Here is a 21,964-nt window from a genome sequence, read left to right as displayed (position 1 = left end):
TCCAACTTGAGATATTCTATGACTTTGTATGTATTATATTTTGTCTGATCCTTGCAGGTTGCACTGAGAGCTGTGCTGCTGTGACTATGTTGTTGGAGTCTAGGCAGAAGGTTCATGTAAAGTTGAAGAATGTTTATGTGAGATTCAATACAGCAGTAACTGCATGATAAGCATCTCAATTTTTCTATTACCATTCTGTTACATTTCATTAGAGTTGGATCTTTCATTTTTCTCAGACAATTTCAGTAATGAGTGATGACACAGATGATGTAAATGGTGCAATACTGTTGATTTCAATTTAATGCCATCTGCATACAGACCCCAGGCTTATTGTGGTCCTGTCATATTTTCTCCCTTTTTGGTCTCTTGTTGATGTTGATGTTGTGTCTTACATTTCTGAATAGCCTGTGAACACTTAGTGCCATTCATCTTCAAACAGTTTACAAGCACTAACTAATGAATATGCTCAGAACCTCCAAGCTGCAGATCATTTGTTAGTTTTATTAGCTGGTCCCTTAATAGAAGCTATGACATTAATAGAGAATTTTAAACACAAAAAGGCCTAGATATTGAGACTTTCAGGCAACCAAAGTCTCAAAATGAAATTACTGTAAGATATTTGAATATTATTTAACAATGCCTTTGAGAGTAAAAGTCTTGGTAAAATAAAACAACTTGGAAATGTCATTTGGAGGATTTCTTCTATCTTCCAAATTAATAGTTATTAAAATACCTACAAAAATAAGAAAATATTGGAATAATATTTTGTTAAAAAAACCTTAATATTTTCAGACATCCTGGATTTGTAGTAGAAACTGTTAACATCAATCACTTTTCTAGAAAGCTTTTGAATATTAGTAACTCTGATTTCTATTTGTATTACCTTACTCCAGCCATAACTGCTTATTTGTATGACAACTTTCTAATCCATCAGCAAAGCTGTTCTAATGACAGTCTTTACAGAGAGAATTAGTTTTTTAGGAATTATGAGAAAAAACAGTCAAAAAAATTGGAATGATGAGTTCAAGGAACTCATTTTTGTGCAGAGATGACTAAGAATTAGAGTGTAAAAATTATTTTTTAAGAAACTTAAATGATGCTAGACAACACAGACATTACTGGTTAAACTGGAACAGTGAGGATTAATTTAAAAAAGAAATGGAGAGAGAAAGCTGTAAGCAACTTCCTAGCTGAGTTCCTCAAGCATTAGTACTGGGGAAGATCTTTAATATTTTCACTAGCTGCCTTGGCATAGGGAACAAGAATGCTGTAATTAAATACATCAGTGACACAAAGTTGGATACTTATCAGTACAGGGGACAATGAGATACTGTACAATAGAGTCAGATGACCTTGTGAACTCCAGTAGTAAAAAAAAGAGTGAGATAAAATAGGACTAAGTGTAAAATCAGGAATTTAAGAACTAATAAGAATTTCTACCCTGACCTACATGCCAGGGACTCCTGTGGGGCTCAGTCCTGATCAACAATCCTGAATTCTGCTTTTCAGCGCAGGGTAACCATATCCAAGCTGCTTATTAGGACCTGTTCTTGCTCCGTGCTGTTCACCTACACTGTGTGTTGGCATTGTCTGGGAGATGCTGCTTAGCAAAGGCCTGATGGTGCCAGGAAGTATAAGAATTAGCAGGCAGGCCTGGGCCAGCACCTGGCCCTGTGACAGGGTTATGTCCTGCTAGTAGAGGCATAGTCTGAAAGAGCAAAATCTACTTGTTCTTGAAAAATAAAAGCAGAGAGGGTAAGTGATTGGCCTCTTTAAAAACATCAGGCAGCGACTCTTAGGAGAGAAAGGAGCTATTTAAACTTAATGACAGCACCGGTACAAGAGTAAATAGCAATAAACTAGTTCGGATTATATGAAAATTGAAAAGCACTCCTTCCATTGTAGCTGTAGAACCTGGAAAAGCATTTTTACAGATTTTGGGCTCATCATTTACAGTTAATTTTAAGATGAAAGTTTATTACATTATGAAGTTTTTTCAAAAATTATTTTCTCTGAAGCAGCAGGCAACTGGAGCAATACACAAGGTCTTTTTCTATCTAGTACTCTTATTTGATGAGGTTTAGTTTTCTAAAAAAAGCATAGGAAATGTATACTCAGTTCTCTTACTTTCGTAAGACTATTACAAATCTGGAAATTTAGTAAACGTTTAGCTAAATTTTGTAAAGGTATATTCTGTTCACTTACAGCTGCTTTACTTCATGCCAAACCCACTGCACTTAATAACCCTCATGGCCCTGTGGAGTACTTTGAAGGCTTACAAATTCCCTTATGGAAGCAATGTAGCTGTATTTGAAAACACTGACCGGTTTTTACTGTGTGCAGATCACCCAATGTCATGTTAGCCATTTTCTCACTGGAATTCTGCCTACCATTCTAGTTCTTTGTGAAATCATGAAAATTCATGAAGAATGAGTGTGGTCAATATGGCACTGTGCAGGAATTATGAATTATCTTCACTGGCATGTTGAGTTGTGCCTGTGCCATAATGAAAAAAAGCAAATTACCACCTTTACAGATCTTAAAGAATATCAGTTTCTTTTGCATATGAACTACTTTTTTTTTGTACAGTATGCTTTAGGAAGGATGTGCTCTGCCTTATATTAACCCACATAACATAGTGTTCCAGCTAACAGTTCCTAGTCCTACTGTGCACGTGGAGGCCTTTTTTTCCACATTTTTCAAACATAAGTAATCTGTTTTTCTAGTCAAATGTCTTACTTGTTAATTGTACTCTAGGTTGGAAAAAATGTATGAACAAAATTACTAGTATATGCCTTATGGATAATAAAAAAGTGACACAAGAGAGGTACTCTGTCCCTTAGGAAGATGAGTACAGCATTAGTACAAAAGAGTGAGTATACCTTTTAAAAATTGTAGTTACACATTTTTCTCTTATACTGAAAAGATAGAACCATGTAAATGTACACTGTATCAGCTGCATGCACAGGAATTGATATACTTATTGTGCTGACTTGGTTGTTTATGGCCATTATAACTTTTCATACATAATATATTCATTCCCTACAAACTCAAGAGCAAATGTGTAGTATAGTCACTCTCTCAGTGCAAAGAATTTTTCTATGCAAATACACATATCCCTTAAAATATATGTAAAGATGTTGGTCTCATAGTAGTATTATAGGCTTTTCCAGTTTTATTTACTGGTATCGGAATTCCTCTGGTATTTAATACAATTTTGGGGGATAGGTATCCATGTATCATTACAGATGTAAGGCAAATAAACATTATACCAGTTTTGGCATTCAGTCAAACTGATTATAACTTTATTACTTGTATGGAAGTGAAAGTCAGTACCATAGCACAGACTAGTGGCATAGCAAAATATTGAATAAACAGGTAGTCTTTATCAACTCATATAACAGTCACAAATTCAGGGATTATCTTTGTTCCTGTTATGTACTTGCTTGACTAGATGCATCAATTTAACAGAAGGAAATTAGAAGGGGAAGGTATCCCACAGGTACAGTTCAATAAGTAGAGTTTAGTGGATAAATACTAAGATAAAACCTTTGTCTGCTATGGTGTAGTATCAGAATAGAATGGAATGGAATAGAATATTTCAGCTGGCAGGGACTTACAACGATCATCTAGTCCAACTACCTGACCAATCCAGGGTTTACCAAAACTTAAAGCAAGTTGTCAAGGGAATTGTCCAAATGCCTCAAACACAAACAGGCTTGGGGCATCCACGACCTCTCTAGGAAGCCTATTCCAGGATTTGACCACCCTCTCTGTAAAGAAATGCTTCCTAATGTTCAGTCTAATCCTTCATGACCTACAGTCATCTGATTATAGATGAAGCTGCCATGCAATGTTATAAAATAAAAACCTAAACTCTTTAAGGAGCATTTCACACTGCTGTAACCACTGCAAGTGTTTGTTCTCAGGTACAATCAAATAAATCCATAATTGTTCTGATGACAGTTATTTGGGATTTATTTTTGTGTAGAAAAATAGTTACCAATGTGCAGTTGCAAATGATCACAGAATCACTCAGTTTGGAAGGGACCTGGTATTTATCTAGTCCAACCTCCTACTCAAAGTAGGATTGACACTACAAAAGAAAAAAAACAAACAAACTACTGAGTGAGTCCTCATGTTAACATGATGATGTCTGTACAATCAGAGCAGTAAAATGAAATGGAAAAGTTTCTGTTTCATTAAAAATATAACCAGACTCTGCTTTTTACAATGTATGAACATAAAGTAGATATGATTTATTCTATTCACTCCAAAATAATGATTTTGTGCCTTTAAAATATATTTTAGTAGGTACAAATGATGCATCAGTGTTCTGGACCTGAACCTCTAAAATGATGTCTCTGTAATTAAATCCTACAGCCAATGTAAAAACCTCTGTGTTTTCCAAAAACATTAATGTTAGATATTGATAGCACATGCTATATTAAAGTTTTCCACAGTTATAGGCAGTTGTTTTCATTAGAAAGGAATATCAAAATTAACATTTTTAAAGGAATCATCTCATGGAAAACAATACAAATTTTCCCTCATCAGTAGTGGAAATCAGTACTTTTAGCTGTAAAAGACAACATAGACTTCAGACAGCAGGAGCAAAGTGGAATGATTGGGTTTTTTTTAGGACAAATATGAGCCATGTTTTGGTGGTCATATAACCAAATGGATAAGATTTTATGTTTTAGCTAATTTCAAGCAGTTTCTATTCTAATTCAAGGAGCTTTGAATTCTAAATAATAATAAGCAGAGTACTAAAAAGTTTAACTTGTGACAGGGACAACTAATAGTGCTATTGCCATTTTACTGGAAAACCTTGGTAGATTTTAATGTATTGTGAAACAAAACAGTAACCAGAAAAGCAGTTCCATCTCATTTTCTGGGGAGATAATATTCAAAGTGAATCTCACAGTCCCAGAACCAGGGCACCTACTTATTAAATTTATAGTTCTTTGAAAACACTGTTATATTTCAAATAGGCAAAATGGGGAAAGATCAGCAGAAATTGGGACTAGAGGTAAGGAATATATACCATTGGCCCCCACTGATACTAGGGCTATATTAACTAAAGATGCATTGATTTGCTATATAATTGTAATTTCTGTGACTGCACAGAGGAAGCTGACTCATGTTCCTGGGTGCCAGCGCTGGTTCAGCAGTGTCTATTCCACATCAACATAGTGACTAATGGAGAGATGTACTCCATCCTTGAAGAAATTTCATTGGTATGAAGTGTGACATCAAACATTGCTCCATGATGTAATAAAGTTGTTTTACACCTGGAAAAGATTGAAAAAAAAACCACAAACACAACCCCAAAACAGGACTAGGAGCAGTGTGTTAGTAATCTGGATTACTTGCCCTGATGCTGGACCCAAGCAAAGGGTTTTTCTACTCCCTTTGTCTCCTCCTTCGTTTCAATGTTGTATTCTTGTTACCTTGTATAATGTTTAAGGACGTGTATCCTGCATAAAATCTGAGAACCAAAAACCCCACAAAAAGACATATGTATTTAAATCATGTGAAATTTGCTTAAGAATACTACCAGCAAGCACAACAATTAATATAATGCTAATATATCAGATGTTGTTGGCAAGCAGGTGAACTTTAATAGATTTGATAAAACCACAATACTATGGAATTCTTCATCTCTGCACACCTGAGTAGTGTTCTGAAGGCTGATGAGGGTTTGGTGTAATTATTCCTTAGGTTGTAGTGTCTAAGCTAACAAGCTCAAACTGATGTGTAATCAAATATTTCAAATATACTGTGCCTTTTAATCTAATCTTAAATAAAGTAGTATTTCCGTTTTATTCTTAAGAATAAAGAGTTAAACTCTTAAGAATAAGAGTTAGTGATAGGCCATCTATCACTGTACTTCAGGGAACAGTGAATGGTATTTTTTAAGGTAGCTGCATTTTCACATTATCCAAAATGATTGTTGTACTATATCCTTTTTATTAATTTTTTTTCTTGACATATCTGCAGATGTAATTTCTTGGTGAATATATTTTCCATTTTATTGAATTTAAAGTGGTGTATGAAATGGGTTTGAAAAATTTTATCTAATAACAAAAAATTGTAATGTCTTATTTAGGACAATGCAAAGAAGAGTTTTTTTGTTCATTTTGTTCATTAATTATTTCTGATTCGTAGATGTGAAATGGCTGATTATTGTAGGTTTGGCAGAATTTGTTTTATGGCCCTATGTAAAAAAAAGTGTTAATATTATGTGATAAAAACTATTAGCAGAAGTGGGAGCATATGATGAGTAATCTTGTAAAAACTGTGAAGAAATCAAAAATGGGATAGAACTTGTTTGTTCCCTGCATGGAACTAACCTTTGTGAATGGAAAGCAGAAGGAAGGTTTTGTCTAATCTGAATTCTGAATACTTCTTTGGAGTGTTGTATAAAAGAAAACACATTTAGTTTTGAATAAAATGGTTATAAGCGTTGATGGGAAAATATCAGGCTAGATGTATTTAGTGCAGCTATTTTCACTCTTGAGAAGTTGAACAGAACTTCAGCAATGCCTGTAATAGGCACTAGGTGGTGTTTCAGCCTTTCCTACGGAAATGCACATCCCGTTCCAGTGCCACTAGCACTTGAGATTATAGTTTTGAACTAGTAGTTAACGTTGGAGAGCAGATTTTTGTCCATATTTTCCTTTTGAAATTGGCAGTGTCCCCATGTGGAGAAGAACTGACACCCACAAATTGCAACGGCGAGGTTTGGGTACAAAATGTGTTCACGACAGCTGAACTCATTAGGGTGGTGGTCAAGAGAGTTGCAAACAGGTATAGTGGGTACTGTGCCTGCTCTGGAGTGCAGATTTCTGATGTAAAGGATTAGCCCTTTTAACTAGTGTTTTAGAAGGGAAAATTCTGTGTTCTTCACAGGTTTGTAAAAATGTGTGTATTGAGCATGTGGTCCGCTTGTGTAGTCTCCTCTCCACTTCTCTGCTGTGCTGCCCTCACAGTCCCATGAAATGCTCTGTCCTGGCGGGGACTTGGCAGGGACAGACCTGCTCTGCATGTGTGACCTGCTGAGTGCTCTGTCACAGGCACCTGGGAGCAGGAGAGATCCTGTTCAGGAGTATGCCGCCTTCCCATCTGTGCTCTTATGATACTCCCTTACAAGTGAGCCTTGTTTAATTGAGCATTCAGCACTGAAAATCACCAGTATTTTTTAAATTGCAAGAATGGTTCCAGCAATAAGATGGAGAAGCAGTTTAGCTCAGTACTATTTGAGGGCTTGTAATTTTTGTGCTCACTGAAAGCACAAAAATTGTGTCTGGGTGACAGGTACCATTCTTCTCACTGTGTGTGATTATTTGAAGCTAAAATTATGACTGTGAAATCCTGCATGTTGAAAGTACATTGACAAGAAGGCTTTATCAGAAGTGTTAGCTGTAATTATCATTAGATACTCTTAGAAAAGCAGAAAAAACCTGCAAAATTCATCAATATATGCACTTTTCATGCAATGTGTTAGAATTTTTTTCAATCTGAAATACTCTTAAGTAAATTTTTCAGGAGTCAGGTTATGTCAGGAGTAGTCTTCCTGATTCTACTTTAGATGAGGAGATATGAACTCATATTTGTTCACAGGGACCTCTTATTCTGTTGGGTGTAAGAGAATAATACTGATCATCCTGGAGTGCACTGTCTGGGGACAAAATATGGCTGTCAGCCAGGGACGTGGTTGCCCAGGTGTTTTGCTTATAATATCTAGTTTTGTGATATTATGACATCTACTAATAGAAATAGCACATGAAAACTTTTGGGGGTTTTATCTCATTGTCATTCAAGCTGTTACATATTTGTATACGTCAATAATTGTTTTAGGTCCGGTCCTTTCATTGCACTGACACACACGTGGAAAGTGTAGAACTTCTTTCAGCTGTGTACCAACCAAGCAGAAATACTGAAGCCTTTTAATTGCTATTAATAAAAGAGGGCAAAAATATTTCTTTCTTGGGGGCTGAAATTTCACTTTGGTGTTTTCATGTACTTTCTAACTTAATTACTAATGGTAAAACAGGCCTTTTCTTGAATTTGTATTTTAATGGTGGCCAGGCCTGAAGTATACACAGTGTTGACCTTTGAATGTCATCTAAGGATATCTAACCTACCTCAGAAAGCAAGCTGCTGCTTAGGGAGTCTCTCTCTTTTTTGCTCTCAGTGCTTTGATGATTTGTTCTGTCTTACTGATGTAAGCAGGCAAGATGATTTGTTCTGTCTTACTGATGTAAGCAGGCAAGAGTTCTCATGGATGGTAATCAACCCTATGAAAAGATAAGAGGGCAGTGTACCAGGATGGGGCATATCACCACCATTAAATGGGTGAGTGATGCCTCCTTTTCCTGCCCCAGCCTGACAGTGAGTGAAGCAGTCAGTGAGTTTACCTTGAGTATGACTCTTGCATCCAAGTAACCCTCTATACGAAGCTCTCATCGAGAAATTTTTTGTGAGGTTTGACTAGAGAGCATGGCTGAAATTTTCTACTAGAAAACAACCTGGAGAATAAAAGTAAGACACAGATTGAGGCTTCTGAAACCTTTTCTGGTGGACTGAGGTAGATGTATTAAGGTGGTAGAAACTACATCTTCCATGTGATTCAACCATGGAACCAGCTACATTTAAAAGAATAATGAAGAGCATTAATGTAAAACTTTGAATTTCGTGGACTGTGCACCCTTGAAAAAGAGGCAACTTAGTGTAGGATTAGAACTGGAGACATTATAACTAGATTGAAGGTCGAGTGTAGACATTCAAAGAACATGTAGTAAAAATGGTACAATTTTTCTGTGAACTTAGACAAAGATATAAGGAGCAGAAAAAGACAAAGAAGAATAAAAACAAAAATAAAAGAAAAAGAAAGCTGAGCTAAGGCTAAAGAAAAATGAAGATTAAGGAGGGAAGGATTAAACTTGCAGTGAATTAATGCTATCTACAATCAAAATTCTAAGATAACACAGTAACCAGTTTGAATGTACCATTGTGTTCATGACTGGTGTGTTGTATTTGATTCACTACATCCTGATTTATTCTCATATAACATAATAACTGAATGTGAAATTAACTTACAGATAATTGGTGCTGCCAATATCCTGCACTGGCGTGTGACTAAGGTGATCGTATACAAAAGCTTTGCAAGCAAGTAGATTCTAGATTATTAAAAAACCTCATTACTCTATGCAGGATCTCACAACTGTGAAGGTGTAATGATTTTAATAATTTAGCAAGCATACTATGAAAGGTAAATCTTGGCTATGAATGGGGAGATGCATCATCTTATACCTAGTGCTACTTTATTTACAAAATGGCTTTAATTTAAAATTACTCTGAAAATTAAGTCACTTCTTGAAGTCAGCTTCTTCATATAAACATAAGATGCAGACCACAGTGGAAGTAAATCAGTGAGCATTTTTGAGAATTATAAAATTACTTGTTTGCAATAGCAACAATCTATTCCGAAGTTCCTGACTCTGACTTAGTGAGAAAATGGATTAAAAACTTAATGATTTTTAATTAATTTTTTCTATCATCCTCAAACTATAGTCTTAATATTTTAGAACTTATGTTTATTGCCACTGGAATGTCAATATGTAGAACCTTTAATTTATATTGCTTCTATCTGTGGTTTTTCCTTGTGTTTCAAATAATGAAACAAGAAAAGACTAAAATTAGTTTTGCTTGTGATTTTTCTAAAACAATTTCCTCCAAGATTGTACAACCATATTTTATTATGTTGTAGCTAAGCTATCGTAATTTTAATAGAAAGAATTGAAAGTGTGTTCTTTCTACTTTTGGAAATGGCAACAATCAGTTGATGTGTGCTTGATGAAGATGTTATATACAGTGTTTACAAGCTAACAGATTTTACATTTAAATATGTCTGAACAGGTAATGTGGGTATGTAACTTGTGCCGAAAACAACAAGAAATCCTCACAAAGTCAGGAGCCTGGTTCTATAACAGTGGATCACATGCACCACAGCAGCCTGACCAAGAAGGAATTAGAGCTCTGAGGAATGAGGAAGCACCTCAAGAGAAAAAAGCAAAGCTGCAGGAGCATCCTCAGTACCAAGGACCACCAGGTGACATATCCACACAAGCTTTGGACAAAACCAGATCTCAAGGGCTCACAAGACAAGACTCAATTAAGAACGGTTCAGGAGTAAAGCATCAAGTAACAAGTGACACAACATCAGACAGGTAAGAAAGTATTTAATGCTTATCCTTACAAGATCTCCTGAATTTATGCTACAGATTTTATTTTATCTTTTAAACTTTTGTTTTATTTTTATTCTGTAGCCTCTAAAATACATACTGGGCATTTTGAAGCATCAGCTGAGGAGTCTTTTGTTGGTTTCAGATGGTCATAGCCAATATGTGATATTCATTCCTTCTTTAAAAAAAATGTGGAACATGGCAGTTGCAGCGTGACAGAGCTTGTCCAGGTGCTTGCGGCTTTGTCAAATTGTGGTCATTGTGCTATGTTACCATATTTCTTTTGTGGTCACTAACTCTATGGCAAAAAGGTTGTCATAATCCAAAATAGAACTCAAAAAGGCAGGTTAATGGAAGACGGTGTCTGGTCAGACTACTGAAATAAAATATCTGGTTGTACTTGCACTAAACAGTATTGAGGATGATGAAATCTTTGTGTAGTCACCTGAGCCTCTACATGGTTTTTCGGTCTTTTGCTTTTAGTTACTGTCATTAGTATGAAAGTTTTTTCTTCACTTGTTTATGTCAATGTTACTTGGCATTGGTTGAAACTGTGACTCTACTGGCGCTAATGTAGTAAGATCTACTTTAACCCGAGGCTGGAGGTGGAACTTCCCTCCCTTTTTCTGGAGGTGATTGTACTGAAAGGCACCAGAAGGCTCTCAACCTCTGCAGCTACATTTTAGTGTAACATAAAAGTGGTTTCATTGAATAAATTTAGTTTCTTCCTAAACAAGACCGGAACAGCTCTTTAAATACAGTGAGAAGCGAAAGAAAGAGCGAATTTGCTCACGTGTTTCCGTAGGAATGATACCCTCATGTGCGCAGGAGAGAGAGACCTCCAGCTGCCTTGGAATTTGGCATCCAGAGCAGTGCAATCTGGCAGCCTTCCTCTACTGCCCAGCTATGACCTCATTACAGTATTTATTCTGTGAGTTTGAAATAAGTTAGGCAGATATAATAACTTTTACAGCTAGTATAATTAAAATAGTTTTCCTTTTTCCTCACCTCTTGTATTCCACCATATTTTATTTCCTGTTTTTGGTCTTATATGGGAACAAATTGAATGTAATTAATCTCACCTTTTTGGTTTAACTTTTTCTGCTTGCTGCCCTTTGCTCTGATTTCAGCTGATGGGTTCAGTACATAGTGGCTCTGAGTGCTCCTCAGTTATATGTGTAGTCTCTGAGAAGTACAGCTGGCACCCTAACTTGATGCTAAGGAGGAGAGAGAGACAGATTCTCTTGTGTTAATCATGTGGTGATAAAAAACTCTTGCTCTTGTTCTCCGCAACAATTAAATTCCAAAAGTGTTGCTATATTATGCATGCAGAATTACAGAGTGAGACAAGAATATAAAAGTAAAAAATTCATATATGCAAGATGCGTTTACCCTAAGTAGAGTTGTATGATAAACAGGGACAGTATAAAGTAATATTTGCCAATAGGAAGAATGTAGACTCTATGCCTGAAATGAGAGCTGCTGATTGTGATCACTTCTACTCAAGATATTGTTTAAGTCCAGATTGTTTTTTCAGTCATTATCCTCTTTCTGTTTTATTTGGATAATAATACTGATGTTGCCTAGTTAACATATGCAAGTGTGCTTAGAATCTGATATATATTATATGCTACAGAAGGATAGAGGGTCTTCTGAATAATTTTTTCCCTAATGTTCCTCACATAAACTCTTTTTTTTTTTTTTTTTTTTTTTCCTGGAGGTAATGAAAAAGATTCCTCCATGATGCCCAGTGAACATCTAACTGGTGAAATGGGCTTTTAGAAGAGAATATCAATGTCTCTGAGAGAAACTATCCCAGAATTCAAGGATAGGGATGGGCCTTAGGTTTGGATCTCTGCTGTTCTCATTAATAATACTGGAAAAACCTACTGTTTTTGCTGATTTTGGCTGTGGTAGAGTTAATTTTCTTTGCAGTGGCTGGTATGGGGCTGTGTTTTGGATCTGTGTTGAACACGGAGTTGATGATATAGACATGTTTTTGTTACTGATGAGCAGGGCTTACACGGAGCCAAGGCCTTTTCTGCTTTTTGTGCTGCCACGCTGGCAGCTGGAAATTGGGGTGCATGTGAGGCTGGGAGGAGACACAGCTGGGACAGGAGATCCAGACTGACCAAAGGAATTTTCCATGAACATCATACTCAGTACATAAAATGGAGGGAATAAGAAGGAAGGGGGGATGTTTGTAGTGATGATGTTTGCCTTCCCAAGTAATCTTTGCATGTGATGGGTCCCTGTTGTCCTGGGGATGGCTGAACACCTGCCTGCCCATGGGAAGCAGTAAATTAATTCCTTTTTCTTTACCTGTGTGTGTGGCTTTTGTGTTACCTGTTAAACTGTCTTTATCTCACCCTATGAGTTTTCCAGGTTCTATCCTTCCAATTCTCTCCTCCATCCCACTGGGAGGGAGTGAGCAAGTAGCTGCATGGGGCTAGGACTTAAATCTTGGCACCTGCTTGTAAGAGCAGAAGATAATATATTATTCTCTTTATACCAAAGTAATGCATAGAATATAAATAGCATGATTTGATATAATTTCAATATTAAAATTTATAAATCCATATATGTGCTGCTTATTATTGTTTCAACCATTAGACTAGTATTCTGTTCCCTTGATGTATGCAACAGTCCCATTTGCAATTAATAGATCTCAAACTGTTTAGACAGACAGATAGGTAATTGATTATGGATTTTCTTTGACTGATCTGAAATTTGTTGCCTTAAAGAAGTCTGGGATGATTTTGGATTGCACATTCTTCAAGGACGTTTTTCTTTTATTGTATCCATTACAGAGAAAGTAAAATGTAATTAAATGTTCAGGAGCAAGTTGTACTTACAATCAGCATTTATAGAATAGAATGTCTTGGATTAAAAGGGACATTAAAGATGATGTAAATCCACCCTACCCACCATGGGCAGGGGCACCTTTCACTAGATCAGGTTGCCCAAAACCACATCCAGCCTGGCCTTGAACACTTCCAAGGATGGGGCATCCACAACTTCTATTGGCAACCTCTTGTTGTGCCTCACCACCCTCATAGTAAAGATTTTCTGCCTTATATCTAACCTAAGTCTACCATCTTTCAGTTTAAAGTCTTTACTATAATATTTACAGTCTGTGCTACAGCAGTTTTACTGCTTTGTCCGTAGTGAACCCGTGGATAAAGGCAGAGGCAGCAGGCACACCTTACGATTCAATAACTGCCCATGGTATATTTGACATTGAGGGGAAGCTACATAATATATATCAAATGGAGGTTTTATGTTAAGGACAGTTGAATTGTAACTATACACAGTGGTTTTCACAGACTTACCCTTCTGTGCAGAATATGGATGCTAATATAGGGTAATACCAAATGATGTGAGTCAAAGAAATGCAAAATATTATTCTAAGTAATCCATAGACTCATAAGGTCCATTCTTTGGTCTGCTTTGCACACATACTAGATTTATGGCTGCAGTTCTTTGATTTGAAGTATTCAATTTCATTTTAATTCTGGCTTTTGCGAAAGGGTCTTATTTTATTTTCATAAAAAAATGTAATGTAGTCTATTGTTCCCAAGACCTACACTACTCATCATTCAATACGTTGTGTTTTCTCTCTAGCAGCAAAATTATTTGAACAGATACAATATTTTTTTTCAGTCATTTTGAAGCCACAATCAGCTTGTGAAATGGTTGGTTTCTTCATTCCAAAGCCCAAGCCAAAGCAAATGTTTGTAAGGTCTTATTAAAATATGTACAATATCCTAATAATAAAATCTGGGAATCAGGGAACCTTAATACTGATACAAAGCTTTTTTACATGTCATTCTGCTTGCCTGAATTATTAGGTCTTTAGGTAGTGTTGCCATACTTGACTCGTTATATAATTATTTCTGTTGCTTTTGGTAGGATCCACTGTAAAGTCATTTTAGTAGTTTTCCACATATGAATTCAGTGTTTTAAATTGTAAATATTTTTTGACATTCTTCCAGAGGTGTTGCTTCACAAACCTTTTTTCTATATACTTAGCTCTCTTAAAGTAGGAAACGACTCATGCATCTTCCCAAAGTAAGGTTATGATGACATAACTATTAATATATAACTGAAATGATGTTATGTAGTTCGGGTAGATGTGAATTTTTTTTTTAAAATTATTATTATTTTCCCTAATCATATTGTATGAATCCAAAATATTTTTCAAAATTTGAAAATGATAACTTCAATTTTACAAATATATATTTGTCATGCATTATATTAGTGTAAGAAAAACTTCCTCAAGGATATATTTCATGAGATTCAATGAAAAAAGAAAGTCAATTTATTCTTGCTGCATCTATCAGAGGGTAAGCCATGTCACAAAAAGAGAATTGGTTCTTGGTATCTGTAAAGATCATGATCTGTAAGAACATGATTTGAAGCAAGACTAATGAATAAAGCTGCCTGAACCCTTTTCAGATTAACGGCAAGGATATGAGATTAAATCATAAAAACCAGAAAGAAAACAACAAATTGAGAGTGAGCAGCTGCAGAGTTGCACAACAGCAGTATTTATTTTCCAGGCCAGCAGATACAGATAAAATATGTCCTCCTTCCCTCTTCCTGGGCTTCTCCTTTCAAAGCTACATTATTTTGTGGTTTATTTTCTATCAACCCTCTTATCTCAGAAAAAAAAAAGAGGATTTTTGTAGTGGTTTCCATATGCTGTAGTAGCTTGGAGAATGCATTTTGTTCTGAGTAAGAAACGTAAACAAGAATGTTGAGGCTACTTGGGTCTGAAGATGCAGGATTTCTGCACGTATTCCTTATGAAATGTATACATGTGATGCCCACATATAAAGGCTTTATTCTGTCGTGTTACCAGTGGCAGTAGCATTAAAGTGTTCCCCATGTCCCTTTTACTCCTGTGCTTGGAAGGAGTGCCAGTATGAGTTGTCAGTGTAGAGTCTGGGGGCTGCAGTTTAGACTGTCAGTGTAGACTCTTTTGGGGCTGCAGTCTGGGATGTCAGAGTGCGAACAGAGAAGAAAAAAAAGAAACTGAAATATGAGAGAAGAGGAGGAGAGAGGAAACAGCAGGCATAAGCTGGACTAAAAACATCAAAGAGCAGCATGAATTAAATAAATGAAAATTTGTGTCCATCTGTTTCACGTTATATCTTTTTCAAACGACTCTTCTTTAATTGCTTCATCATGAACAACTGCTACTGAGAACAGAACTGATGGTAGTTTATTGCAATTTAAAATATGACAATGTAACATTAAAGAGTCAGTCAATTACATTTCTTTCTGAAAAGCTGAAAACTGGCAGTTTCCTCAGATTATTGCTATTTTGTCTTCTGCAACGCTTGTGACACAATACTGTAGTGCAGCCTCTGATTTTGATTGGTATTTTTTTTTTTTACTACCTAAGTTGAAAGACTTTTAGGCCAGATGTGTTAAAACCCCTTTGCTTGGACCTGTGGAAACTAAGCATATTTGAAAGCAGTATCAAGTAAAATAGAGGCATTTTAACTTTTTAACCTTGTTTTTTTTTTTTTTTTACCTGCTGATATATTTAAAGGTATCTGTAAAGATCATGATCTGTAAGAACATGATTTGAAGCAAGACTAATGAATAAAGCTCCCTGAACCCATTTCAGAACTATATTGGAATAAATGTATAGAGACAGTGTTTAAAATAAGGGCGTTGGTATCCAAGAGTCAGACTGATAAAGCTGTGCACAGATTTGTTCATGTCTGGAAGTATCCATTAAGGACAACAAGTTCTCTAAACTTTTTCTTTATGTAAGACAGAAAAAGTAACGTGAATTATTTTTTTTTAACATTGTTGACCACCAAAGTAGAAAACCCCTCACAATTGTTGTGAAAGCATAATTATATTCTTTCACTTCATGAATAAATCTAATACTTCAGGTTGAGTTTACAGTTGAATCAGCATTCTTTTCCATTCATGACTGCAAAGAGCTCACACTGACTTTCCATGGTGCTAGAACAGGATGCAAAGGGCTTTAGAGATACCCTACAGTATTTTCTAACATATTAACTAAAGATTTAAGTTTTATGAGATTTGAACTGCAACTGAATAAGTTTGTATATTCATCTTCCTACTCCTATTTTAGCATTTTTTATCCCTTTGATAGTCAGTCCTTGGCGCTATGAGGTAAAATCAATGTCAATCTGAAAACTAGTCTCAGTAGCTTTGCTTTTGTTTCTTGTGCTGTCTTCTATTTCAGTTATGCTTTGTACAATTTGTGAAGTAATAACTTAGAACAAATAAATTAGTTTCTTCTTCACAGAGCTACTCTTTTAATTGTTTAATCCATCTACATATAGGTTTAAGGGTGTGGATCAACACTTCTTGGCTCTTCCAGTTTTCAGGTAGAAACTGAAGTTATGTTTATCTGCTGTCTCAATCTTGAATGACATAAAAAGGAACTTATAACTATGGCCAGAAGAAGCAGTAGAAATGTGTGGGAAGGGAGCCAGAGAAAATGCAGTATTTAATTATTGAAAAGAAGTATCTTGGGTCCAGGAAAGTCAGAAATCCTTCAGTGTAGAAATTTTAATGAAATAATTAGGCACTTAATGACAAGGATTAAGCTACACCCGCTTATGAGGATGAGTAAGGAGTTTGATACCATCTGTAACGCAGGGTCTCTGTAAGGAGTTCCTGAATGACATTTACATTGTGTATTAACAGTACAGACTACCTATAGTGAGTACACTGTGTTTCTACCTGTTATTAGTAGGTAACAATGGATTGTAGCTTATCCATTCTGTTCTGATTTCTGGAAAAGAGGTGAAGCTTTTTCTCTCCTTTGCAGAATTGTCTGTCTTCTGGGAAACAAAACTGCTTGTATGGTTCTGTTTGTCCCCTAGTGTTGGTTTTATGGATCTCCTCCTCACATTAATAGTGACCACACTAACACGATGTTCAGGATGAGGAATCACAGTGTGACGTCAGTGTGGTTTTTCTGAGATGTGCATTGTTTCCCTCCCTCTACTTTTATTTTCCCTAACTGATAATGTTTTATTAAAAGAAATTCTTTAGTTAGTATTTCCAGTTGAGTCTTTATCTAGCTGTAGAACCTATACGAAATAGCACTGGGCCTCTGACCAATGGTAGCTACAATTTGGGATCATTTTTTCTAGAGAAAGCCAATCTGTTTCAAGAAGAGAGAAAGAGAAGAGGAAAATTCTGTAACTCCAACAGAATTAGCCTACAGTAATAAATAGTCTAAAACAGCTGTGTTCCTTTTCAAACACTGAAGTGTTTTAATTAAGCAAAAACCAAAGAGATTTAGTTCCAGCTTTAAGTGACAGTCTGAACTCAGCTTCAATCATTCTCTGCAGTGAGCTAATCTCACACTGATTTTAAGGAATTTAATTTTCACAGTTTGCTATAGAGTGCTTTTTCAAAAAGAATTCCTTTGCAATATGATGTTTGCATTTTGCTTACTGTTACTGGTTACTTGATTTTTTCTCAATTATTCATATCTCTTGAATGCTACTTACTGAAAACTATAATTTACTATTTGACTTTTCTGTCTCAGGCCAAATGAGTTCAGGGAAGTCTTGATATTCAGTGCTGATGTTTGGTATCTTTACAGTTGAGTTTGGCCTTCCATGGCAGTGTTAGGTTTCTGTATAGCACAGCTATACCTTTACCTGTGCTGAAAGACTGTTAATAATTTGAATCCGTAAGCAAAGATATCAGCTGTATCTAAATATCGAATGCTTTTTACTAAGTACTGACTGCAGCTAACATTTATGGAATTAAATGTAGTTTTGCTTTTAGCTAAATTGACCCTGTAAGAAAGCAATATGAGAAAAAAACCTGAGAGTGGTAGCATTTTAAAATTATTTTTAAGATTAATGAGGCCAACAGCTTTCTGGATTGAGCATGTCTTCTTGAAGTACAGTTTTGTTGACCTTGCACAAACATTAATGTTAGAGCTCGCTGTGTGTTGATAATCCTTAGATGTGCTGTGCTCTGTTTTTTGGAGGCTAAGTTCTCTTCGGAAGTATAAATAACAGATTTCATTTAAATTTCGTATTTTTCAAAAAATGATGTTAAAGATGAGTGAGATACATCTGTGGAGTGCAGCTGAGGAAATGTCTAGCATTAAGTAAAATCAAATTTGTTGTTTCTGGCAGCAAGGTGAATCTGGAATTTGCAGGAAGCAGTTCAATGACCGGCCTTTTGTTTTTGTTTTCATACTTTTTACTGTAGCTATATAGACTGAATTATAAAAAAAAAAAAAAAAAGAGAATGCATAAGTTATTGGTACAAATTCTTTCTTTGGCTCTTTGTGCCTCTGGAAGTCACAAATAATAAAGAAATTACTTCTGTGGTGCAATTTAGTTGTCATTTAGTTGTCACATGGCAAGATAAAAAATCTTAGTAACTGTCAATCTATTCTATTAAGTCAGATCTGAGGAAAAAATGTAACTTAAAAATGAATGTAATAGGACCAGGGTGACCATATTTTCATAATTAAAATTTACATTATTAAGCAATACCATTTTGTTTTCTACCTTGCTTTTAGCATGATTATTCTATTTCTTTTTCTACCCGTTCTTCAAATCCAATTCTTGTTTGTCCCTTTGCCTACTCTGTAATGTCCTTTTATGGTTATTTATTTATTTGTTTACTTTTTTAGTAATTATTATTATTTATTAGTTATTACTCGTTTTCTTTTGTGTATCACCATCTCTTTCTCACTGGTGTGAGTTCTTACCAAACTCTGTCTAGACATTGGAAGTACTATCAAAGATATCCCTATGGCATTCTTTCTCTTATAGAAAGGTATTCTTTGCTTCTCTAACACAGTTCTTTTTCTTTCTCCTTGATGTAGCTCACCTCTTTGCCTCACTTTACAACAATTCTGCAACCATTCATAAGTGCCCTTTCAGTTTTGTGGTGAAGTAATTGGACATTTCTCTCCAAAGCTTTGAGAAACCTTAATTTTGTGCTTTTCAGTAAAACAGACCCCTCTGCGTTCTTCACTAACCAGAAGGAAGACAGCCACAGACATTTTAAGGGAATAGCAAAGTAGTGCAGTACAATGTCATTTCAAGTTAAGCAGAAATATAGGTGACCTGAAGTCAGTAACTCTGCTTTAAGAGTTTTGAAATCCAAGGTAATACTTATATATGATATGCAGTGGGTTGTATATATATGTAGCTTGTTCTGACTTTCTGAACTGTGCAGTGCTCTGCCCTGAAATCATGCCCTGGTGTTTTTAGAAAATGACATCAGAAAGTGCTCAGTTCTGCAGCACTGATCTTCCTGGAAATGTTGTCAGGGACCTCAGTAACTGTATCATCTTCATCTTCAACTCTAGAATAACTAGAGTTTAAGTTGCTCCAAACACAGTTTTCCCAATTTCTGGTCCAGTGTTTTGTCAGCTGATAATAAATGCTTGAATTGGCCCCTAGATGTACTTTATCTGCCAAAGTAAGTTTTCATTATGCAGCGTGTAATAAAACGAACCACGAACTTTGCTGCAGAAAACCCATTTTCTTTGGTAAAAAGAAAACACCAAGAACAGGAGTTCTTATGGTAATATCATGATAGAAAATAACGTATTTTTGCTGCAAAAGTTTTTATTTGTAATGACTTTGTGAAAATACCGGACTTTAAATGATAGACTTTCTTGATGATCACTTAACAAAAATTTAAAAAATACCCATCAAGGCAGAGGAGATTAAAACAAAAAATGTCTGATTTGCTCTGTAATTCTGAATAAACTGGGAAGCTTCAGAGAGACACTGCATTCTAAAGTTCCAAATCAGTGCACAAAACCAATTTTTTTTTTCCAGAGGTAGATTAATTTTAATTGAATCTTGACTCTGGCATGAGGTGCTGGGCTGGCAAAAATTGACCTGCTTCAGTTGTATCTTTATGCTCCAGTTAAAACTGTAAAAAATGTTTAAGCTAGAAAAGGAATGAGAATTGGTTCAAAAATCCCAACTCTTGAATATTAAATTTGAATATAAAATTTCATTCTCTATGTGGCATATGGGTATTTCTTTCAAAAGCGTTTTTTTCCCTCTGAAAATGACATTTATTTAGAAATGTATTCTGTGGTATGCCACCGAATATCATGAAGCCTTACAGTTGCAACAATCAGTTATGAAATTAACTCTAACTCCCTTCCCAAATGGCCAACACTGCCTTTACTCCACTAAAATAGAACTCCTGTATTCAGTGGAAATCTTTCCAAAGTAAAATATTTACCCAGCCATAATGCTTATAAAACCCAGGCTCCATGACACTGTCAAAGGAAATGAATTCCAGAGGTGTGGGATCATCAGGAAAATATTCTTCTGGTATTCCAATCAGCTGAATATAGAAGCAACCCAGGAGACCATAAATCTTATAATGACATGAAAGGAAGATAAATTAGTCTCTTTGAACTCATCCCCAAGATATGGAAGGCTCAAAATTTTATCCAGTGTACTGAACAGCAGAAATTAATAAACAATCCAATGCATAGATGTGTTATCTTAGCTTCTGTTTCACAAAATGAAAAGACTGATCTTAACCTTGTTGTTATTTGGAGAGTGATCTTTGAGTTTACACATATATTAGTCTTTCTTTCCATCACAGATCACCTGGACATATTGAAGCCCAACACAAATTTGGAGGCCCTCTAAAGTCCAAATCAGTCATCTGAAGGGAGAGACATGGCAATAAATCTCTTAAGATATTTTTCAAGTGACGAAAAGAAATTTCTAAAATTAATTAAACTCCCAAATTCACTGTGAATGATAGCCAATTTCTGCAATGCATAACCACCATAGATTTCAAGACCAATGTAACTCTAACTTTCTTTACATAACAAGGAGCTTTCTTATCAGCCTGCTCCCCCAAAAAGCATTTGTGTAAGGGACTTCATTTAAAGAGGATAACCGTTCACACAGTATTTCATGAAGAAAAAATTATCTCTTTTCTGAGCGTGTATATTGGAACCATTACTATGCTGGGTGCATTTGCGTTGTTGGTAATCATCAGTGGACTGTTGTAGGATTTTACTTTTCGCTGAAACTTTTGGGCTGACTGTGTCCTTTCTTAAATTTTTATGACTTTGAGAATAAGGGATCTAAGTAGAAACTGCCTGTGAACTCTGAGGAAATCAACTTGCACCTTGAATATGTCATCCTGAGGATGAGAGGAATGACTGATACCTGAAAACTGTTAGTGCGTGTATTTTCAGCTTCTGTTTTTAGTATTTTACATTATTAATCATACATAATACTTTGTTAGTATTTTAAATCACCTTTTAGTTTTTTTGAAAGGTGACAAAGGATCAGTTTTGATCAAAGTGAAGAACAGAAACCTCTTTTGTAGCAGATGAAGTTTTCAGTGCATTGTTTCAAAAATCAATCCAATCTCTGTTCTAGGCCAGCAGTTCTTGACCAGTGAGACACATCTCATTGGTGAACCATCCAGAACTGCAAATGAGGCATAAAGCAGGATTCATGTACTGTAATGAGGTGCAAAGAAATATCAATTGATTGTAAGTCAGCTGGAGGTAAAATTGGTTGAAATATACTCCTCTAAACCACGTGTTCTGCAAGGTGCAGCACCTACTGCATATTGAGCGTTTTGTATCAATGTGTATTACACGTACTCCTTTAGTGAGGGCAAAGAAGTCTCAGTTAGACCTTTTCTAGCTCTGATTGCCTGATTCTTCCACCTCAATAGTA

General features: G+C 35.7%; 1 protein-coding gene across 49 annotated transcripts in view; it reads left to right on the top strand.

The window, feature by feature from the left end:
* RIMS2 (regulating synaptic membrane exocytosis 2) overlaps positions 1-21,964 on the top strand; it is a 442,383-nt gene that overhangs the window by 105,960 nt on the left and 314,459 nt on the right. For all 49 annotated transcript variants that reach the window (XM_050323983.1, XM_050323815.1, XM_050323785.1 and 46 more), the window contains one exon: positions 9,925-10,235. In XM_050323983.1, the coding sequence (XP_050179940.1) occupies positions 9,925-10,235 (311 nt within the window). The remainder of the gene's footprint in view (positions 1-9,924; positions 10,236-21,964) is intronic.

The sequence above is a fragment of the Myiozetetes cayanensis genome, unplaced genomic scaffold, assembly GCF_022539395.1.
Source record: "Myiozetetes cayanensis isolate MyiCay16 unplaced genomic scaffold, myiCay2020 scf1, whole genome shotgun sequence".
NCBI lineage: Eukaryota > Metazoa > Chordata > Aves > Passeriformes > Tyrannidae > Myiozetetes > Myiozetetes cayanensis.
The sequence above is the reverse complement of the archived record's forward strand: the minus strand, read 5'-3'. Positions and strand labels throughout refer to the sequence as shown.